This window comes from Balaenoptera musculus, chromosome 7 (genome assembly GCF_009873245.2).
Source record: "Balaenoptera musculus isolate JJ_BM4_2016_0621 chromosome 7, mBalMus1.pri.v3, whole genome shotgun sequence".
Taxonomy (NCBI): domain Eukaryota; kingdom Metazoa; phylum Chordata; class Mammalia; order Artiodactyla; family Balaenopteridae; genus Balaenoptera; species Balaenoptera musculus.
This window is the reverse complement of record NC_045791.1, coordinates 19648428-19668333: the sequence shown is the minus strand read 5'-3', so window position 1 is coordinate 19668333 and position 19906 is coordinate 19648428. Positions and strand designations below refer to the sequence as shown.

General features: G+C 36.3%; 1 protein-coding gene across 3 annotated transcripts in view; it reads left to right on the top strand.

Moving 5' to 3' along the window:
• Positions 1 to 19906, top strand: part of ZRANB3 (zinc finger RANBP2-type containing 3) — a 265687-nt gene that overhangs the window by 180740 nt on the left and 65041 nt on the right. For all 3 annotated transcript variants that reach the window (XM_036858718.1, XM_036858719.1, XM_036858720.1), the window contains 2 exons: positions 6833 to 7004; positions 8357 to 8473. In XM_036858718.1, the coding sequence (XP_036714613.1) occupies positions 6833 to 7004; positions 8357 to 8473 (289 nt within the window). The remainder of the gene's footprint in view (positions 1 to 6832; positions 7005 to 8356; positions 8474 to 19906) is intronic.

The window sequence follows — 19906 nt, the reverse complement described above, 5'->3', positions numbered from 1 at the left end:
TGTTGTGGGGGTTTTGTTTGTTCGTTTACTTTATTTGGTCTTTATTGCTCCTTATGGGCTTTTATTTATTTACTTTGTGTTAAAGATTGACATGCACAAATATTAAATAACTTTTTTTCTCAGAACTTAGTCTTACATATATAGTACATAATAGGTGTAAATGACCATAATAAGAGCAGGGAAGTAGTAGTATTGTAGAGCAGTGTTTCTCAACCCTATTGACCTAATGCCCACGTCTTGTAATAAATATTGTGTAATGCTCCCCTAATACTGAAACAAAATACATAGATATAATAATCTATGTCTACTGGTAATTTTTTTAAAAACTAATACAACCCAGCATAACACAGGGGAAAAATTAAAATTATGCAAACTAAAATAAAATAATATGTACTTTTGAATGTAAATAGATAGGAGCTTTTCCATTTGTAATTTTCTTCTTTCTAGTTGTGGTCTTTTCCACCTAGAGAAGTTCCTTTAGCATTTGTTGCAAAGCTGGTCTGGTGGTGCTAAATTCTCTTAGCTTTTGCTTGTCTATAAATCTTTTGATTTTGTATTTTCTTGATTTGTGCCTCTATTCTTTTTCTGAGATGTTGTATCATCTGTACTATCATTACTCTGAATTCTTTTTCAGGTAGATTGACTCTCTCCACTTCACTTAGTTGTTCTTCTGGGGTTTTGTCTTGTTCCTTCATCTGGGACATATTCCTCTGCTGTCTCATTTTGTCTAACTTTTTGTGATTGTGGTTTCCGTTCCACAGGCTGCAGGGTTATAGTTCTTCTTGCTTCTGCTGTCTGCCCCCTCATGGATGAGGCTGTCTAAGAGGCTTTGCAGGCTTCCTGCGGGGAGGGACTGGTACCTGCCCACTGGTGGGTGGAGGTGGTTCTTGTCCCTCTGGTGGGCAGAGCCATGTCAGGGGGTGTGTTTATTGGGAAGCTGTGTGCTTAGAAGACTTTAAGCAGCCTGTCTGCTGATGGGTGGGGCTGTGTTCCCACCCTGTTGGTTGTTTGGCCTGAGGCGTCCCAGCACTGGAGCCTGCAGACTGTCGGCTGGGGCCAGGTCTTGGTGAGAAAATGGTGGCCTCCAGGAGGGTTCACACCAATGAGTACTTCTCAGAGCTATCACTACCCGTGTCCTTGTCCCCACAGTGAGCCACAGCTGCTCCCCGCCTTTGCAGGAGACCTTCCAATACTAGCAAATAAGTCTGGCCCAGTCTCTTATGAGGTCACTGACTTTTTCCCCTGGGTCCTGGTGCGCACGAGACCCTGTGTGTGCTCTCCAAGACTGAAGTTTCTGTCTCCCCTAGTCCTGTGGAATTCCTGCAGTCAAACCCCACTGACCTTCAGAGCCAGATTCTCTGGCTGGGGAGCCTGATGTGGGGCTCAGAACTTTCACTCCTGTGGGAGAATTTCTGTGGTATAATTATGTTCCAGCTTGTGGGTTGCCCATCTGGCATGTATGGGATTTGATTTTATCACAGTTGTGCCCCTCCTACGTCTCGTTGTGGCTTCTTCTTTGTCTTTGGATGTGGGATATCTTTTTGGGTAGGTTCCAACGTTTTTTTGTCAATGGTGTTCAGCAGTTAGTTGTGATTTTGGTGTTTCTTTAAGAAGAGGTGAGCTCACATCCTTCTACTCCACCATCTTGTCTGTATAATCATTAGATAGGAATGACTACACTGGAATTCAGTTTTAAAAAGAGTGAAATAAGTATATTTATATACTGGATTTTACTGAATCTAAGACAACCTTGATTATAATATGCAGTATTATTTTACATACCACTAAGGGAAGAACTGCTACAATTAAACTAATAGATCTCTGGGAATTTCAGATATATTAAAGGGGGGAATCTGAATCATAAAATTGATGAAAGTTGATGTCTGTATGGAATCATTATAAACACTTGCTCTACAAATACAAGCTAATATAGCTGTGTGTGTTTGCAAGGCAGCTACTTCAGTGTCACTGTTGCCAGTGACATGATTTTCCAAAGTGGCAAGCAACTTTGGGTTAATTTTCTAATAAAGCAAAGTACAATATTCTTTTGCGTTAACAACATTTATGGTTCCTAGAAAATCCATTTTATATTAACACTGTACCAAAAATACTTTGTCCTTACAACCCTGATTCTTGATTCTTACTGCCTTCTCTTAAACATAAAACAGCAGCTTCATGGCTTTAACCCTGCTCTTGTCTTTACATTTTTGTTCTGTTTCTGGACTACAGAGGCATTTACCTTGTCTTTATCCCCAAATGTGGATTTTTGTTTTCTCTTTATATTTTACCTATCCTGAGTTTGAAGCAAAGAGGATAAATCAAAGCCTGAACTTACTGACCCTGTTTGCTTGGAAGTCTTTTTATTTGAAGTTTGAAAACTATTGCATGTGTCACTTTGATTTTTTAAAACTTCATTAAGAATATAGTTCTAAAATAAAAACCAGCAGCTAAATGCTATAGGCAGCCATCTGTACAAAAGTAAGTTTGAGTGGCTACAATAAAAGTAGATGGTGAATAGCTCCTATTAGGGAAAGACTGGTCACCTTTCTTTATTCAGTGTGCACCATTCTTCCCAACATGCTATAAGGTCCCACTTCTAATGTTATTTAACACAACAAGTTAAATAACATTAGGACTTAAAATCTGAAATAAATGGTAACTTAAGCAAACAAAATTGTAAATAGAAACAAATGAAAAGACAGCCCACAGAATAGGAGAAATTGTTTGTAAATCATACATTTTGTAAGGGACTTGTATCTAGATATATTAAGAATTCGTACAACTCAGTATGACAACCAAATTCAAAAATGGGTAGGGCTTCCCTGGTGGCGCAGTGGTTGAGTCTGCCTGCCAATGCAGGGGACACGGGTTCGAGCCCTGGTCTGGGAAGATCCCACATGCCACAGAGCGACTAGGCCCGTGAGCCACAACTACTGAGCCTGCGCATCTGGAGCCTGTGCTCCGCAACAAGAGAGGCCGCGACAGTGAGAGGCCCACGCACCGCGATGAAGAGTGGCCCCCGCTCGCCATAACTAGAGAAAGCCCTCGCACAGAAACGAAGACCCAACACAGCCATAAATAAGTAAATAAATAAATATTTAAAAAAAAAGAAAAGAAAAGAAAACCAGCACTGAGATAAGCAGTGACTGGTAAAGTATAATTTAAAAAAAAAAAAAATGGGTAAAGTATTTGAATAGACATTTCTCCAACAAAGACATACAAATGGCCAATGAGCACATGAAAAAAAAATGCTTGACATCATTAGTCATCAGAGAAATAGAAATCGAAACCTCAGTGAGATACCACTTCATACCCACTAGCATGGCTAAACTCAAAAAGTCACATAACAAGTGTTGATGAAGATGTGGAGAAATTGGAATCCTTGAACACTGCTGGTTGGAATGTAAACTGGTCTAGCTACTCTGGAAAACAGTCTAGCACTTCCTCAAATGATTAAACATAGAATTACCGTGCAAGCCAGCCATTCAACTCCTAGGTATATACCCAAGAGAAATGAAAGTATATGTCCACAGAAAAACTTGTACATGAATTTTGATAGCAGCATTGTTTATAAAAGCCCAAAGTTGGAAACAACCCAAATGTCTATCAACAGATAAATGAATAAACAAAATGTGGTATATCCATACAATGGAATATTATTTGCTACAACATGGATGAATCTTGAAAATATTATGGTAAGTAATAGAAGCTAGTCACAAAAGACTATACAGTGCTGTATGATTCCATATATATGGAAATTCAGAATGGGAAAATCTTTAGAGACAGAAAATAGATTAGTGGTTGCTTAGGGCTGGGTAGACAGGACAGAGGTTAAGGGAGTGATAGCTAAAGGATACGAGAGTCTTTCTTTTTCTTTTTTTTTCTTAATAAATTTATTTGTTTTATTTATTTATTTTTGGCTGCGTTGGGTCTTCGTTGCTACGTGCAGGCTTTCTCAAGTTGCGGCAAGCAGGGGCTACTCTTCATTGTGGTGCGCAGGCTTCTCATTGCAGTGGCTTCTCGTTGCGGAGCACGGGCTCTAGGCACACGGGCTTCAGTAGTTGTGGCTCGCGGGCTCTAGAGCACAGGCTCAGTAGTTGTGGCTCACGGGCTCTAGAGCGCAGGCTCAGTAGTTGTGGCGCATGGGCTTAGTTGCTCCGTGGCATGTGGGATCTTCCCTGACCAGGGCTCGAACCTGTGTCCCCTGCATTGGCAGGCGGATTCTTAACCACTGTGCCACCAGGGAAGCCCAAGGTTCCTTCTTGAGATGATGAAAATGTTCTAAAATTTACTGTGATGGTGGTAGTTTCACATATCTGTGAATATACTAGAAACCGTTATTGAATTGTACACTTTAAGTGGGTGAATTGTATGGAATTATGAATTATATCTTTGTAAAGCTGTTTTTAAGAAAGAATAGGATATTCCAAAAAGTATGTATAATTTACATCAAATTTAAGGGGAAGAGACTAGGTGTTTACAGGTGGCATCTCTAGCCCTCCCTCCCCTTCTCATTTGCCTTTTGCACCCCAAACTTGAGTCTGGGGCTCAGAAGCATGTGGTGTTGCCAACACTCTTTAAAGTCAATACCACCTCAAGGGGTCTGACTCCAGCTAAAAGAGAAGGAGTGAGGATTAGGGAGGGTGGATGAAAGGATTTCTCTAAACCATCATTTACACCAAGTATAGGGCTTGCAATCAACCAGTGGCAAAGCACCCAGGAGGCAACTGGCTACAAAAGCGTCTCTCAATAGAGTGCCTTCTCCTGGAGGGGTGAAGAAACCTCATTGTTACAGGCCTGGTACTGGTAGAGTGTGGCATCTGAAATTAGATTGCTCCAACTTCAAAGCAGACCTGTGCATGTGGTGCTCAACTATTTTGTGCTCTGCAGGAGGCAGGTGAGGCCTATGTGGTTAGCCTGTGTGACAACACCTGTGTGCTCTCTGTACCAAAGTGGAATAATTGTGCCAGAAGACCTCCACTTAGCATGTTGTACACTTGCCCAATGTGTTGCAAAGGTGGAGAATGTGCTTAAGAATTCATTTTAATGGCAGCAAAAAAAGACCCAACGTCTTTTCCTCATTTTCTGTAGTCCTAAACATTAGATTATTTTCCTGTTCAGTTTTTTTCTCCAGTTTTATTAAGATATAATTGACAAAAATTAGATTTTTTTTCCTTTTTTTTTCTACCGTGAGGTCAAAATGTACTTAAGTATCTTGATTGTGAATGGAAAAATAGGTGACAGAATCGGTTATTGGCAAGTATTTTTCCATTTTCATTAGTGTATAAAGTTTTAATATAAATATGGAGACATAAAGCATTAAAGGAAGTCAAAATAAACAAGTTTCAGTAATTCAATTTATAACAATTATAACTAAACCTATTAAATTTTTTACAATGCCAGCCTTTAGTTTTTGTTTTTTTTTTTTTTTTAGCCTTTAGTTTTTTAAAGCAAATACATTTCTTATTGATGACAACTAAGTGGTGTCTGTCATTTTATCATACAGTAGTTCCATCCATTCACTATACTTTTCTAATCAATTCTACATGCAAATACATGATTTTAATGTTTTTGGTACTATTCCTGTATGTTTGCTATCAAAATACATTAAACTAAAAAAATAATCAATGTCAGCCAAGTTCCAGGTTTCTCAAAATGACACTGTTTGCATTATATACCACCAAATAGCACTAAAATGAATAGTTATTTAATTTTTAATATTAGTAATTATAATACAACCTAACAGGAATTTTTCCTTTGTTAATTATTCTCTAGTAGCTATTTTTAGTAGTATTGGCCCCTGGAAGATGATTGGGAATTTTGTGGATTTGTGTGGGGTTGTCACAGTGATTCAGGGATGCTATTAGGCCAGCTGTCCTGAAGCCTAAGTTCAATAGGTCCACTAGATTTAATACCTACCCCAGTGCTTGGTGCTTCCAACTCTTGATCTTCTCAGAGATCTAGAGGATAAGTTCCCTACTGCAAACATTTTAAATTGTAGCTTACTTTCTTTTGTCAGGTCAGCTACCGCTTGTCTGTCTGACTTACAAACGTTTGTTGAAATCACTTATCCTCTGATGTTTTCTCTCCCATCTCTCTTTCATAGTGCATTTGTACCTTTTTTTTTTTCCTTTGCTGTCAGTCCAGTGGTTCAAAGGAAGAAGAGATCACCAAGTGATCTATCTGCTATCCTTAACAGTTCAATGGGAGATAATATTGCCTCCTAGAATTTGTGGAAATCATTTTAGCTGGTTTTGGTTGTTACGTATACTGGCTGGTGTACTTGCAGTTAGTGCTTATTTAGGGCTAGATCTGCTAAACACACTGCCACGTGTGAGGTCATCCAAAATGCCAGTGGTATTCAGAGTTATCAGTTCATCCCACCCTTTTATTAACTCAGTATAAACACTATGTTTAAACACTAACATTTACTACAGCTGAGAGTAATGTGTAATCTTATTCATTACTATTTCTAAAGCTGAGCTTTTTGAAACTAATTTGCATTCAAAAATAAAAGTAAAGGGACTTCCCTGGCAGTCCAGTGGTTAAGACTTCGCCTTCCAATGCAGAAGGAGTGGGTTCGATCCCTGGTCAGGGAGCTAAGATCCCACATGCCTCGCGGCCAAAAACACCAAAACGTAAAAGCAGAAGCAATATTGTAACAAATTCAATAAAGACTTTAAAAATGGTCCACATCAAAAAAAAAAAAATCTTAAAAAAAGAAATAAACAGCGTCATGGCTCCTTATCATTAAAAGGAAGAACACACTGGGTAAATTGTTTTCTTACTCTAAAGTTCAGCTTTGCTACATGTGTTTTCTTTATATTAACAGATATTTTGGTAAAAGACCTCAGTGGGATTGCAGAGGGGCATCAAATCTTAATGAACTTCATCAGCTATTAAGTGACATAATGATTAGAAGATTAAAGGCTGAAGTTTTAACCCAGCTGCCCCCTAAAATCAGACAGCGTATTCCATTTGATCTTCCATCAGCAGCAGCCAAGGTGAGAACCCGTGTTTGATTGAGAGTCTTATTTGAAATCATTTTAAATTATACTGTGAAGGATAGCACATATTTCATATTTCACAGAAGGAAAAGTCCATTTTCTTAAAATAGGTTTAATTAATAGAGCCATATGAATTGGCTTTGTATCATTTCAAGAAGAGAGCAGGAAGAATTTAAATTTAGTCATCAAATAATGTGAAAAGATTTAGTATCTTAGTCATTAAAAAATACATTTCTGCTAAATAGAGAAAAAAAGCACTTCAATTGCAACATAGACTTAGTATTAAGAATTCTAAGCGAGACGCAAGAAGGAAGAGGTATGGGGACATATGTATATGTATAACTGATTCACTTTGTTATAAAGCAGAAACTAACACACCATTGTAAAGCAATTATACTCCAATAAAGATGTTAAAAAAAAAAAAAAGAATTCTAAGTATATGTAGGGTGTGAAGCCCAATAATTAGCAAGGGAAGTTCTTTTTCTTGCTGTAGGATTTTTTTTTTTTTTTTTTTAAGTATGAGTAGCTGTCTTCTAGGATAATTTGGATCCAGCCCCCTGTTCTTGAAATCCTAAAACTCTGTGATCATGTTGTAAGATGTAAAGTTCAACATATTAGAAACCAGAATTGGTAATACAAGATTAGGTAATCCTTGTCTACATTTACTTTTGGGGAGTACAGTGCTTTTATAGTCTCTGAAATTTCTTCAAATCTGGATATAACTTTGTCAACAAAGACTGTTTATTGCCTTGTTTTGTCTTGAAAGCTGAGACTAAGAATTTTGTAAACATTGAGCAATATATTATTGGTAAAATAAAAACGATCTGATTTTCTCTATCCATTATTTTAACAAAAGAAAAATAAGTGTTAATATATGACTATGTTACATTTTATTTAACTAATATTCCCCAAGTCTTTATGCTTATTTAAATAAATTCAATGCTTTTAGTAAAAAATGCTTTGCTACCATATATATTTTTGCTACTGTGAGTTCTTTAAGTTTTTGTTTTTACATAAAAATTTTATTTAAAATTTTTCTTAAATTTTTATTTTTACTTTACTACATGCTCCTCTGTAAGAGAAGGCTGCAGTTGTTTGATATATGATGTTAGCAAAGGGCTTGGTTTCCTCCCACACCTTGTCATTGCTTTCTGTCATTAGCGTAAACATGTGTCTGACCTACCTCCACACTGATTGATGTTTTTTAAATCAACATACTGGCACCTTTGGGAATTTTTCTTCATATATATATATTTCTATATAAAAAAATAAGTAGGACATGATTCATTATTGAATTAATTGCTATGTTCTTTATGCTGTATTTCTAAACATTATTTTCTCCTACATAGGAATTGAATTCCAGCTTTGAAGAGTGGGAAAAATTAATGAGAGTTCCAAATTCAGATGCCACCAAGACTATCATGGGGTTGATTACTCGCATGTTTAAGCAAACTGCTATTGCCAAGGTACTCATTGCTGGGCCATCATGTGTTTGTCTTGATACAAATTATTTAATGTATTTAATTTTTTTAAATTAAGCAGCTTATTTGCATACTGCAACATGTCTTTGCCATTTAATTTTTAATCTCTGTTATGGAAAAATTCAGACATATTCAAAGTAAACAGTAGTATAATGAACACTATTATACCTGTTCATATATCGATCCTTTTCTATATATGGGTATACTTTGATGAGGGAGTATAATATATATTACACTTTCTCATTTAAAGGACTTATATATATTCATCTTTGTTGCCAGCTTTTTCCATGGTGTTCCTACATAATTGCTACAAATAATCTTTTTTTATGTAAGTCAATCATTTTTAATTGGTATTATGTTTTTAGATCCCTGCAGATAGATGTGTTCACATTCTGTTTGTCCAAAAGTGCAAATTAGAGGGTGTTAGAGTTTTTAAATCTCAGTATGACTCTCAAGTAGACGCATCACACATTGTCAGCTGTTTTTACCGACATGGTTGAACTTATACATACTAATGAGTGTCATCTTTCTCCAATTCTGAGATCTTTTATAACATAATTTTTTTTTAATTTATTTTTTATTTATTTTTGGCTGCGTTGGGTCTTCGTTGCTGCGTGCGGGCTTTCTCTAGTTGTGGCAAGCGGGGGCTACTCTTCATTGTGGTGCACGGGCTTCTCATTGCGGTGGCTTCTCTTGTTGCGGAGCATGGCTCTAGGCATGGGACTTCAGTAGTTGTGGTTTGTGGACTCTAGAGCACAGGCTCAGTAGTTGTGGCGCACGGGCTTAGTTGCTCCGCGGCATGTGGGATCTTCCTGGACCAGGGCTCAAACTCGTGTCCCCTGCATTAGCAGGTGGATTCTTAACCACTGCACCACCAGGGAAGTCCCTATAACATAATTTTTTTTTTCTCTATAACATAATTTTTTAAAGAGAGGTTTATTGAGGTATAATTCATATACAGTGAAATTTCTCTTTTTAAAACATATTGTTTGATGAGGCTTGACAAATACATATAGTCAGTTACCACTGCAATCAAGGTAGAGAATATTTTCATTACCCCAAAAGGTTCCTCATGCACCTTTGTAGTCATTTCCGTCACACCTCCCTCTAGACTTTGGTGGTCACAGATCTGCTTTCTATCACTATAGTTTTGAATTTTCCAGAATGTCACGAAAATGGAATCCTATAGTATGTAGCCTTTTGTCTGGCTTATTTCACTTAGCATAAAGCTTTTGAATATTGATCCATTAGTTTTTTCATTTATATTGCTGACTGATATTCCAATGTGTGGATACATAAATATTTATATATCTATATTAATATAACAATCTTTTTAAATTCCTTTACCACATAATGGCCATTTGGCATAGTCTCAGTTTGGGCTATTGTGAATAAGCCTGTTTTAATCATTCATGTACAAGTCTTTGTATGGATATATTTTCACTTCCCTTGAGTAAATAGCTGGAACTGGGATTGCTGGGTCATGTGGAAAGCATAGATTTAACTTCATAAAAAGCTGTGAAATTGTTTTTCCAAGTGCTATATCATTTTGCATCCCTACTGACAATGTATCAGAGTTCCAGTTGTCCTATATCTTTGTCAGTACTTAGTATTGTCAGTCTGTTTATTTTTAGTTATTTTTCTCGGTATGTAGTAGTATCTCATGATTATTTTAACTTGCCTTTTCTTAATGACTAATGATCTTGAGCATATTTTCATGTGCCTTTTAGCCATTCATTTCTTTTTTTTTGAAAAGTGTTCATATCAAGCCCATATTTATATGGGGTTATAAGAGCCCTTGATATATTTTGGAAACAAATTCTCTAACATATATGTCATTTCCAAATAATTCTTCCAAGTCTGTAGATCCCATTTCTGTTTTATTTTTTTATATATATATAAACTTATTTACTTTATTTTATTAATTTTGGCTGTGCTGGGTCTTTGTTGCTGCGCACGGGCTTTCTCTAGTTGCAGACAGTGGGGGGCTACTCTTTGTTGCGGTGCTCGGGCTTCTCATTGAGGTGGCTTGTTCAGGGTGGAGGTTCAGTTTGTTTTCTGATTTTTGGGTTTTTTTGTTTGTTTGCATATGAATTTTCAATTGTTCCAGCACTCTTTGTTGGAAAGACAGTTTTTCCCTCATTGAGTTGTCGTGGCACCTTCATAAAAAATCACTTAGTTATATATGTATAGGTCTGTTTCTGAACTTTCTATTCTGTTTCATTGATCTATACATCTGACCTTACAGAATACTACATTGGCTTGATTACTCTACCTTTATAATAAGTCTTGAAATCACACAGTGTTCACCCCCTACTTTATTCTTATTCAAAATTGTTTTGTCCCTTATAAGTCCTTTGCTTTTCCTTATGAGTTTTTAGAATTAGCTTAAGTATGTACAATTTTGATTGGAATTGTTTTGAATCTATGGATTAATTTGTAAGAATTGACTTCTTTTTTTAAATTGAGATACAGTTGACATACAACGTTATATTAGTTTCAGGTGTACAACATAATGATTTCATGCTTGTATATATTGCAAAATGATCACCACAATAAGTTCAGTTAACATCCATCACCATGTATACTCACAAAAATTTTTTTCTTGTGATGAGAACCCTTAAGATCCACTCGTTTAGCAGCTTTCAAACACGCAACGCAGTGTCATTAACTACTGTCGCCATGCTGTATATTATGTCCCATGACCCATTTATTTTATAACTGGAAGTTTGTACCTTTTAACCTCCTTTACCCATTTCACTCATTGCCCCCAACCCCTTGCCTCTGTCAACCACCAATCTGTTCTCTGTATCTGTGAGCTTGGTGGAGTGGGGGTTGGAGTTGTTTGTTTGTTTGTTTGTTTTTTAAGATTTCACATATAAGTGAGATCATAAGGTATTTGAGTTTCTCTGTCTGATTTATTTTGCTTATTAGCATAATACCCTCAACAATACATGTTGTTGCAAATGGCAAGATTTCTTTCTTTATTATGACTCAATTATATTCCATTGTGTGTATATATATACATACCTCTTTTTTTTTTTTTTTTTTTTTGGCTGCGTTGGGTCTTCGTTGCTGCGCGCGGCTTTCTCTAGTTGCGGTGAATGGGGGCTATGCTTCATTGCAGTGCGCGGGCTTCTCATTGCGGTGGCTTCTCTTGTTGCAGAGCACGGGTCTAGGCACATGGGCTTCAGTAGTTATGGCTGGCGGGCTGTAGAGTGCAGGCTCAGTAGATGTGGCGCACGGGCTTAGTTGCTCCGCGGCATGTGGGATCTTCCCGGACCCGAGATTGAACCCGTGTCCCCTGCATTGGCAGGTAGATTCCTAACCACTGCGCCACCAGGGAAGTCCCCTACATACCACATTTTCTTTATCCATTTATACATCAGTGGACACTTACGTTGTCTTGGCTATTGTAAATAATGCTGCAATGAACATGGGGGTGCATATATCTTTTCGAGTTAGTGTTCTCATTTTCTTGGATAAATACCTGAAAGTGGAATTGCTGGATCATATGGTAGTTCCATCTAAATTTTTGAGGAACCTCCACACAATTTTCCATATCAACTGCACCAATTTTCATTTCCACCAATAGTGCACAAGGGATCCCTTTCTATACATTCTCGTCAGCACTTGTTACTTCCTCTCTTTTTGATAATAGCTGTTCTAACAGGTGTGAGGCGGTATTGAGTATTAACTTCTTAATATTATTCAATCTCCTGATCCATGAAAAGAGTATCTCTCTCTTTTGATTTAGGACTTTAATTATTCTCCCAGCAACGTTTTCTAGTTTTCTTGAATACATTTTGTTAGATTTATTTCTAGGTATTTCATGTCTTTTTATGCTCTTGTAAATAGTACTTTTAAATTTAAATTTCTACTTTTTCATTGCTAAATACAGGATTTTTATTGATTTTTGTATATTGATCTTTTATTTTGTAACCTTGCTGCACTCACTTATTAGTTCTTACGGCTTTTTGGTAAATTCTTTGGGATTTTTTACATAGACATCATTTTGTCTGCATGTAAAGGTACTTTTATTTCTTCCCTGTAATCTGTATGCCTTTTATTTATTTTTGTTGCCTATCACATTGAAGGAACAAAAGTACAATTCTGAACAGAAGTGGTAGGGTTGAATAGCCTTCCCTGCTGCCAGTCTTAGAAAGAAAGCATTCAGTCTTTCACCATTGATTATGATGTTATCTTTAAGATTTTTATTGATGCCCTTTCCTAGGTTGAGAAAATTTCCTTCTTTTCCTAGTTTGTTGAGAGGAGAGATGAGACATATATAATGTTTTCCTTTGGCAGAGCAGCAGTAAGAACGTAGCTACCATAAAAGTGGATAAGAAGAAAACAGCTAAAATGTAACAGAATTATAAAAGCTGAGCATAGGCTGCCATGACAGTCCAAAACAATAGGAGTTCCTGACACAGGGAGTCCATACTCACTCACAAGCTTTATTTCCATTGGCCTCTACCACATGCTGACTAGGAGATGAGAGAGCACCCCTACCAGTAGCGTACAAGCACAATACCCTGCCTATTTCCTGGACCCTTTTCTCAACTCACACTAATCAAAAGCCTTAAGCCACTGTGAGAGAGGTAAAGTCCCCCTCCCCGAGCCTCCAAAATCCAGTTCAGGATCAACTGCTTCTGGGGGCTGAATAGAAACAAAAGCCATCTACACCTGGGAGTTGGGCAGGAAACCCTATTGAAATCAGGACCTTTATTAAGACAGAAATCTCTTACTACTGGAGGAGAGGCAGGAACCTCTGTCCTGCCCAGGACCACCCACATTTATACGACATAGTTTGGTTGTCTTAGGGGAGAGGGACAGAAACACCAGGAAAGCCACACCTCCAAGACTCAGCTGGAGCAAAGGGCCTACGTTATACTGATGTGCTACCTGTAGATCCAAGAAATCTTCCGTCCATTATCATGAACTGAACAATGAGAAACCATCAAGATTAATCGAGTACTGGGGGAGAGAGACATCCCTCTATACTGCAGGCATGCAGGGACTGGAAAGCTTAGAGTGCAGTTGGGACACTTAGAAGAATTCTTGGCACACACTTTCACAAGGTAGAAGCATCCCACTGTTGGGGGTATTTCAAATTTGTGGTGCACTGAAGGTAAAGCAAGAGAACCTAAATAGAACTCAGTATTGACTAGATTGTCGCAGTCCCTCACATACTATCACCTTGATAGAAAAAGAAGCATGCCCTTTTTTGGGTGTAAATATAATTTATCTCAGTCTGTCCTGTTCTTCCACACATAATTTCTAGTATTTAATAGAAATTATGAAATAAACAAAAAAGCAATTTTAAAAAATGTCATCCATTGTCAAAGATAATGTAATCTATAAAGCCAGATGGAGAAATAACTCAGATTGTAGAACTATTAGACAAGGACTTTAAGAAAGCTATGAATAATATGTTAAAGGAGCTAGTAGAAAAGGTAAACAACATAAATGAAAAAGATGGAAAATTTCAGAAGAAATATAGAAACTGTAAAGAGAGTAAAATGAAAATGCTAGAAATAAAAACATAGTATCTGAGAAAAAATAATTCTTTCAATCAGCTTGTAAGCCAATAGTTGAGATAAAAAGTAATCATAAAAAATGTAAATCATAAAAAAATGTAAACTTTTTTTTTTTAAATCCAAATTTCTTGCAGGGTATCTAGCCCCCATTTCTTTCTTTTTTTTAATACATCTATTTATTTATTTATTTATTTATTTATTTATTTAATTTATTTATTTTTGGCTGCATTGGGTCTTTGTTGCTGCATGCAGGCTTTCTCCAGTTGCAGTGAGCAGGGATTACTCTTAGTTGAGGTGCGCGGACTTCTCATTGTGGTGGCTTCTCTTGTTGCAGAGCATGGGCTCTAGGCGTGCGGGCTTCAGTAGCTGTGGCATGTGTGCTCAGTAGTTGTGGCTTGCAGGCTCTAGAGCACAGGCTCAGTAGTTGTGGCCCCTGGGCTTACTTGCTCCTCGGCATGTGGGATCTTCCCGGACCAGGATATTTATCTTAGAGAAATGAAAACTTGGGTTTACACAAACATCTTTACAAGAATTTATTTATAATAACCCCAAACTTGGAAACAACCCAAATGTCGTTCAAACAAATTGTAGTACATCTGTATAATGGAATACTCCATTAAAAGGAATGAACTATTGATAAATGGAAAAGCATTATACTTAGTGAAAGAAGCCAATATCAAAATTTTACATACATGATGGCACTATTTTTATAACATTTTCAAAATGGTAGAATTATAGTGATAGAAAATATCATTATTCCAATGTAATTTTCTGGTGTTGATATTGTACTATAATTATATAAGAAGTGATCATTAGGGGAAGCTAGGTTAAGGGTACATGGGAACTCTGTATTATTTTTGCAGCCTCTCATGTGTCTAAACTTATTTCAAAATAAAAAGTTTTCAGATGTATATATAGTGGACACAATAAAGTAATCTAATGAGAGAAAAAAATTCAAGTTAATCCAGAAGAAGAAAAGGAAGATAAAGGAACAAAGAACAACTACATCAAATAGAAAGCAGCTTACAAAATGGTAGATTTCAATCCAGTTTTATCAATAATTGTAGTAAGTGTAAATGCTCTAAACCCAGCAATTAAAAGACAGGAATTGTCAGATTGCATAAATTATATGATATCTATAAGAAGTTCTCTTTAAGTACAAAGGCTAAAGGTTAAAAATAAATGGATGAAAACAATAATCAAAAGAAAGATGAAGTAAATATATTAATATGAAATGATGTAGGCTTCAGAACAAAGAATATTACCAGGATTAGAGAGGAAACTTACATAAAGATAAAGGAGTCAATTCTTTCTGACTCATAATAGTCAGAAATATGTGCATATCTATTAACTAAAACTTTTTTAGAAAACAGAAGAGGAATAAATGTCTCTCAAATAACTTTATGAAGCTGGAATTACTCTGATACCAAAACCACACACAGACACACCAGAATAGAACTACAGACCAATATCCTTTATGAATATAAAAATCCTTAACAAAATATTAGCAAATTAAATCCACCAGTATGTTAAAAAGTATTTATACCAGCAATGCAAGGTTTGTATAACATTGGATTAATTAATCACGGTATTTCACCACATTAACAAAGTCAAAATGGAAAACCATTCGATGATCCCAATGAAAACATTTGATAGAATTCCACATCCATTCATGATAAAACATCTCAGCAGACTAGGAGTAGAAAGGGACTTCCTCATCCCAGTAAAAGGCATTTTTGAAAAACTTACAACTAACATCATAGTTAATGCTCAAAGACTGAACGCTGTTCCCTAAGATCAGGAACAAAATAAGAAAGTCTGCTCTCACCACTTCAGTTCATCACTGTTTGCTTCAACATTGTTTTCATAACTGTGCAATAGCCTAGAAAAAGGAATACGAGGTATGCAGATTGAAAAGGACAACATGATTGTCTACATAGAAAATCAAAGAACACGTCAAGCTACTAGAACTAATGATTGAATTTATCAAGGTCACAGGATTCATGTTCAAGATACAAAAATCATTTGTAGTTCCATATACTAGCAATGAAAAATTGGAAATTGAAATTTGTAAAATACAATTTACAATAGCATCAATAAACATGAGCTAATTTTGGAATAAATTCAGCAAAAAATATATTCAGTGAAAACTATGAAACGTTGTTTAGAGACTGTAAAGCAAACTTAAATGACAAGATCGTGTTCATGAATCAGAAGATTTGATATTGTTAAGATGCCTGTTCTTTGTAAATTAATTTATATACTCAATACAATGTTTATCAAAATCCCTGTAGTCTTTTTTATTGAAATTGACAAACTGAATGTAAAATTTATGAAGCAACACAAAGGACTTACTGTAGCCAAAATAATTCTGAATGAAGTTGGGAGACTCACACCACATAATATAAATACTTACTATAAAGTTACAGTGATAAAACTTTGTGATATTGGCATAAGAATGGACATTAAATGAACCAGAAAAGAGAGATAAGAAATAGCCATTCATATTGATTGTCAACTGATCTTAGGAAAGGGGACAAGATAACCCAATAGGGAAATGATAGTCTTTTCAACAAATGGTACTAGGACAATTAGATATCCATAAGAAAAAAAAAAAAAAAGAACCTTGATCATTATTTCACACCATACATAAAAATTAACTTGAAGTGAATCATAGACTTAAATATAAAAGATAATTTATAAAACTTTTAATAGCATACATATTTTAAAATATCCCATCCTTTGGGTAGGAACATTTTTTTAGATAGGATACAAAAAGCACATACTTTAAAGGAAAAACAAATGGGACTCAAAACTTTAAAATTTATGGTGTTTAAAATTATTGTGTATGAAAGACACTGCTGTGAAAATGCTAATGCAAAATATAGATTGGAAGAAAATATTTGCAATACATTCCCCTTGTTCCATTTTCCCTTATCATAATTTTTGGTTTTATCAGTGTTCATTGTTTACAGTATACTGACTGTTAAACATTTCACAGTTGAGCTATAATTACGTTTCTTTGACAACTATTGTTTTTCTTAGAGTTAATAACTATCTTGTTTTTTGTTTGTTTGCTTGCTCACTTAGTTTTCTTTGTACTTAGTGCTGAGTATAGAATGCTGCTTAAAGGAAAAGAATATATATGAGAACCTTTTAGATAATTTCCTGCGTGTGTAAGAAACCCTAGTTGGAAGTCAGAAGTGTTGGTAGTCAATAGGAAGTTGCACCTAATTCCTAGGATCCTTGAAGAAAAAGAAAGGAGATGAAAAGTCAGTTGTCCCAGACTGGAATATATTCCCAAAGATTATTGGTAGCAGAAGGCTACCCCGACTTCCTACATTATAGATGTAGGTAACTTTGAGGGGAGGTATCTGGTTATTACATTTAATATTGTTTCCATGTGAAAATGTGTTTCAGAGTTCTCCCAAACCTATTTGTAAATGAACTTCTGAAATACCACAGATTATAAATTGGTTACTATGTTGTGTGCATACTAACAGTTGAAGCTTCCTTTCTTTGGCTAAATGTTTTCCTAATTCAACAGATATTTATTGAGTGCTTACTATGTGGCAAGGATTATGCTTGGTGCTAGAGAGGTATGGTGAACAAGACATAGTGTAGATTACCTCTACACTATGGAACTATGTAGTAGGAACTATGTAGTTCCTACCTCTCAAGGAACTTGGAGTCTGTTGGGGAAAACAGTAAAAGTAAATGTTCAACTACAATAGAGCATATTTAGGGCTTAAAAAACAGAATATTGTGGAAGGGCATGGGAGAAGATACTTGGCCAAGTCTTGGGGATTCAGGAAAAATGTTCCAGGGAATGAACAAGTTAAGATTTAGCAAACCAAAGTGGAGGGGAGTGAAATGGGAATGGGATGGAGCTGATGGAATGTATTTCAGCACATGAATCATATGTGCAAACTCACAAAGATTAACCAGGAATGATATATTTAGGGAACCAAAAGTAAGTCATCATGGCAAAAGCCTAGTATGTCAGAGAGGAATTCTGACAGAGACTAGGTTGGAGACCACAGAGAGCAGTACCACATCATGAAGGTCACAGTTCACAGTGTGTAATTTATCCTAAGGGTTCTGAGCAATCAGATATTGTGGAGTAGAGTAAAATGATCAGATTTGCGCTTTAGAAAAAGAACTGTAGCTACAGGCATGCCTCATTTTGTTGAGCCTCACTTTATTGCACTTTGCAGATTGCATATTTTTTACAAACTGAGGGTTTGTGGCAGCCCTGCATCCAGCAAGTCTTACTGGCATTATTTTTCCAACAGCATTCGCTAACTCGTGTCCCTGGGTCACATTTTGGCAATTCTCGCAATATTTCAAACTTTGTCATCATTATTATATTTGTTATGGTGATCTGTGATCAGTCATCTTTGATGTTGATATTATAATTGTTTTGGGGTGCCTTGAACAGTGCCCATAGAAGACGGTGAAGTTAACCAATAAATGTGTGTGTTCTGACTGCTCGCCAACCAGCCATTCTCCCATCTCTCTCCTTCTCCTTGGGCCTCACTATTTGCTGAGACACAGCAATATTGAAATTAGGTCAGTTAATAACCATACAATGGCCTCTAAGTGTTCAAGTGAAAGGAAGAGTTGCATGTCTCTCACTTTAAATTAAAAGATAAGAATGATTAAGCTTAGTGAAGAAGGCATGTTGAAAACTGAGATAGGCTGAAAGCTAGGCCTCTTGCATCAAACAGTTAGCCAGATTGTGACTGAAAAGGAAAAGTTCTTGAAGGAACTTAAAAGTGTTACCCCAGGGACTTCCCTGGTGGTCCAGTGGTTAAGACTCCTCGCTCCTAATGTAGGTGGCCTGGATTCCATCCCTGGTCAGGAAACTACGTCCTGCATGCCACAACTAAATATCCTGCATGCTGCAATGAAGATCCTGTGTGCCGCAACTAAGACCCGGTGTAGCCAAATAAATAAATAAATGCACATATATATATATATATTAATAGACATTAATTATTATATATTATATATTATTGTGTGTGTGTATACATACATAAATACATAAATATATATTAATTATATATATATATATATATATATATATATATATATATATATATATATATATATATATAACTCCAGTGAACACACAGATGATAAGAAAGGAAAACTGTCTTACCAGTGATATGGAGAAAGTTTTAGTGGTCTGGATAGGAAATCAAACCAGCCACAACATTCCCTCAAGCCAAAGCCTAATCTAGAGCAAGGCCCTAACTCTCATCAATTCTTTGAAGGCTGAGAGAGGTGAGGAAGCTACAGAAGAATACAGTAAGTCCCCTACATACGAACCTTCAAGTTGCAAACTTTCAAAGATGCGATCATGTGTTCGTGTGTCCAATCACGTAAGTTAGTTCACAGTCTGGCATACATTATCACGTGCATGCATCCTCTACAGGTGGTTGTGCTTTTCTGTACTTTACTGTACAGTCCTCTATAGAGTACAGCAGTACAGTATCTTTATTTCCAGCCCAGGATATCCGGAAGCAAGCGTAAAAGCAGCAGTATATAGCCAGTTGTGTTAGTTGGGTACCTAGGCTAACTTTGCTGGACTTACAGACATGCTCTCAGAATGGAACTTGTTCATATGTAGGGGACTTATGTAGTTTGAAGGTAGCAGAGGTTGTTCATGAGGTTTAAGGAAAGAAGTCATCTCTGTAACATAAAAGTACAAGGTGAAGCAGTAAGTGCTGATGTAGAAGCTGTAGCAAGTTATCCAGAAGCTCTAGCTAAGATAATTAATGAAGGTGGCTACCTTAAACAACAGATTTTCAATGTAGATGAAACAGCCTTCTACTGGAAAAAGATGCCATCTAGGACTTCTATAGCTAGAGAG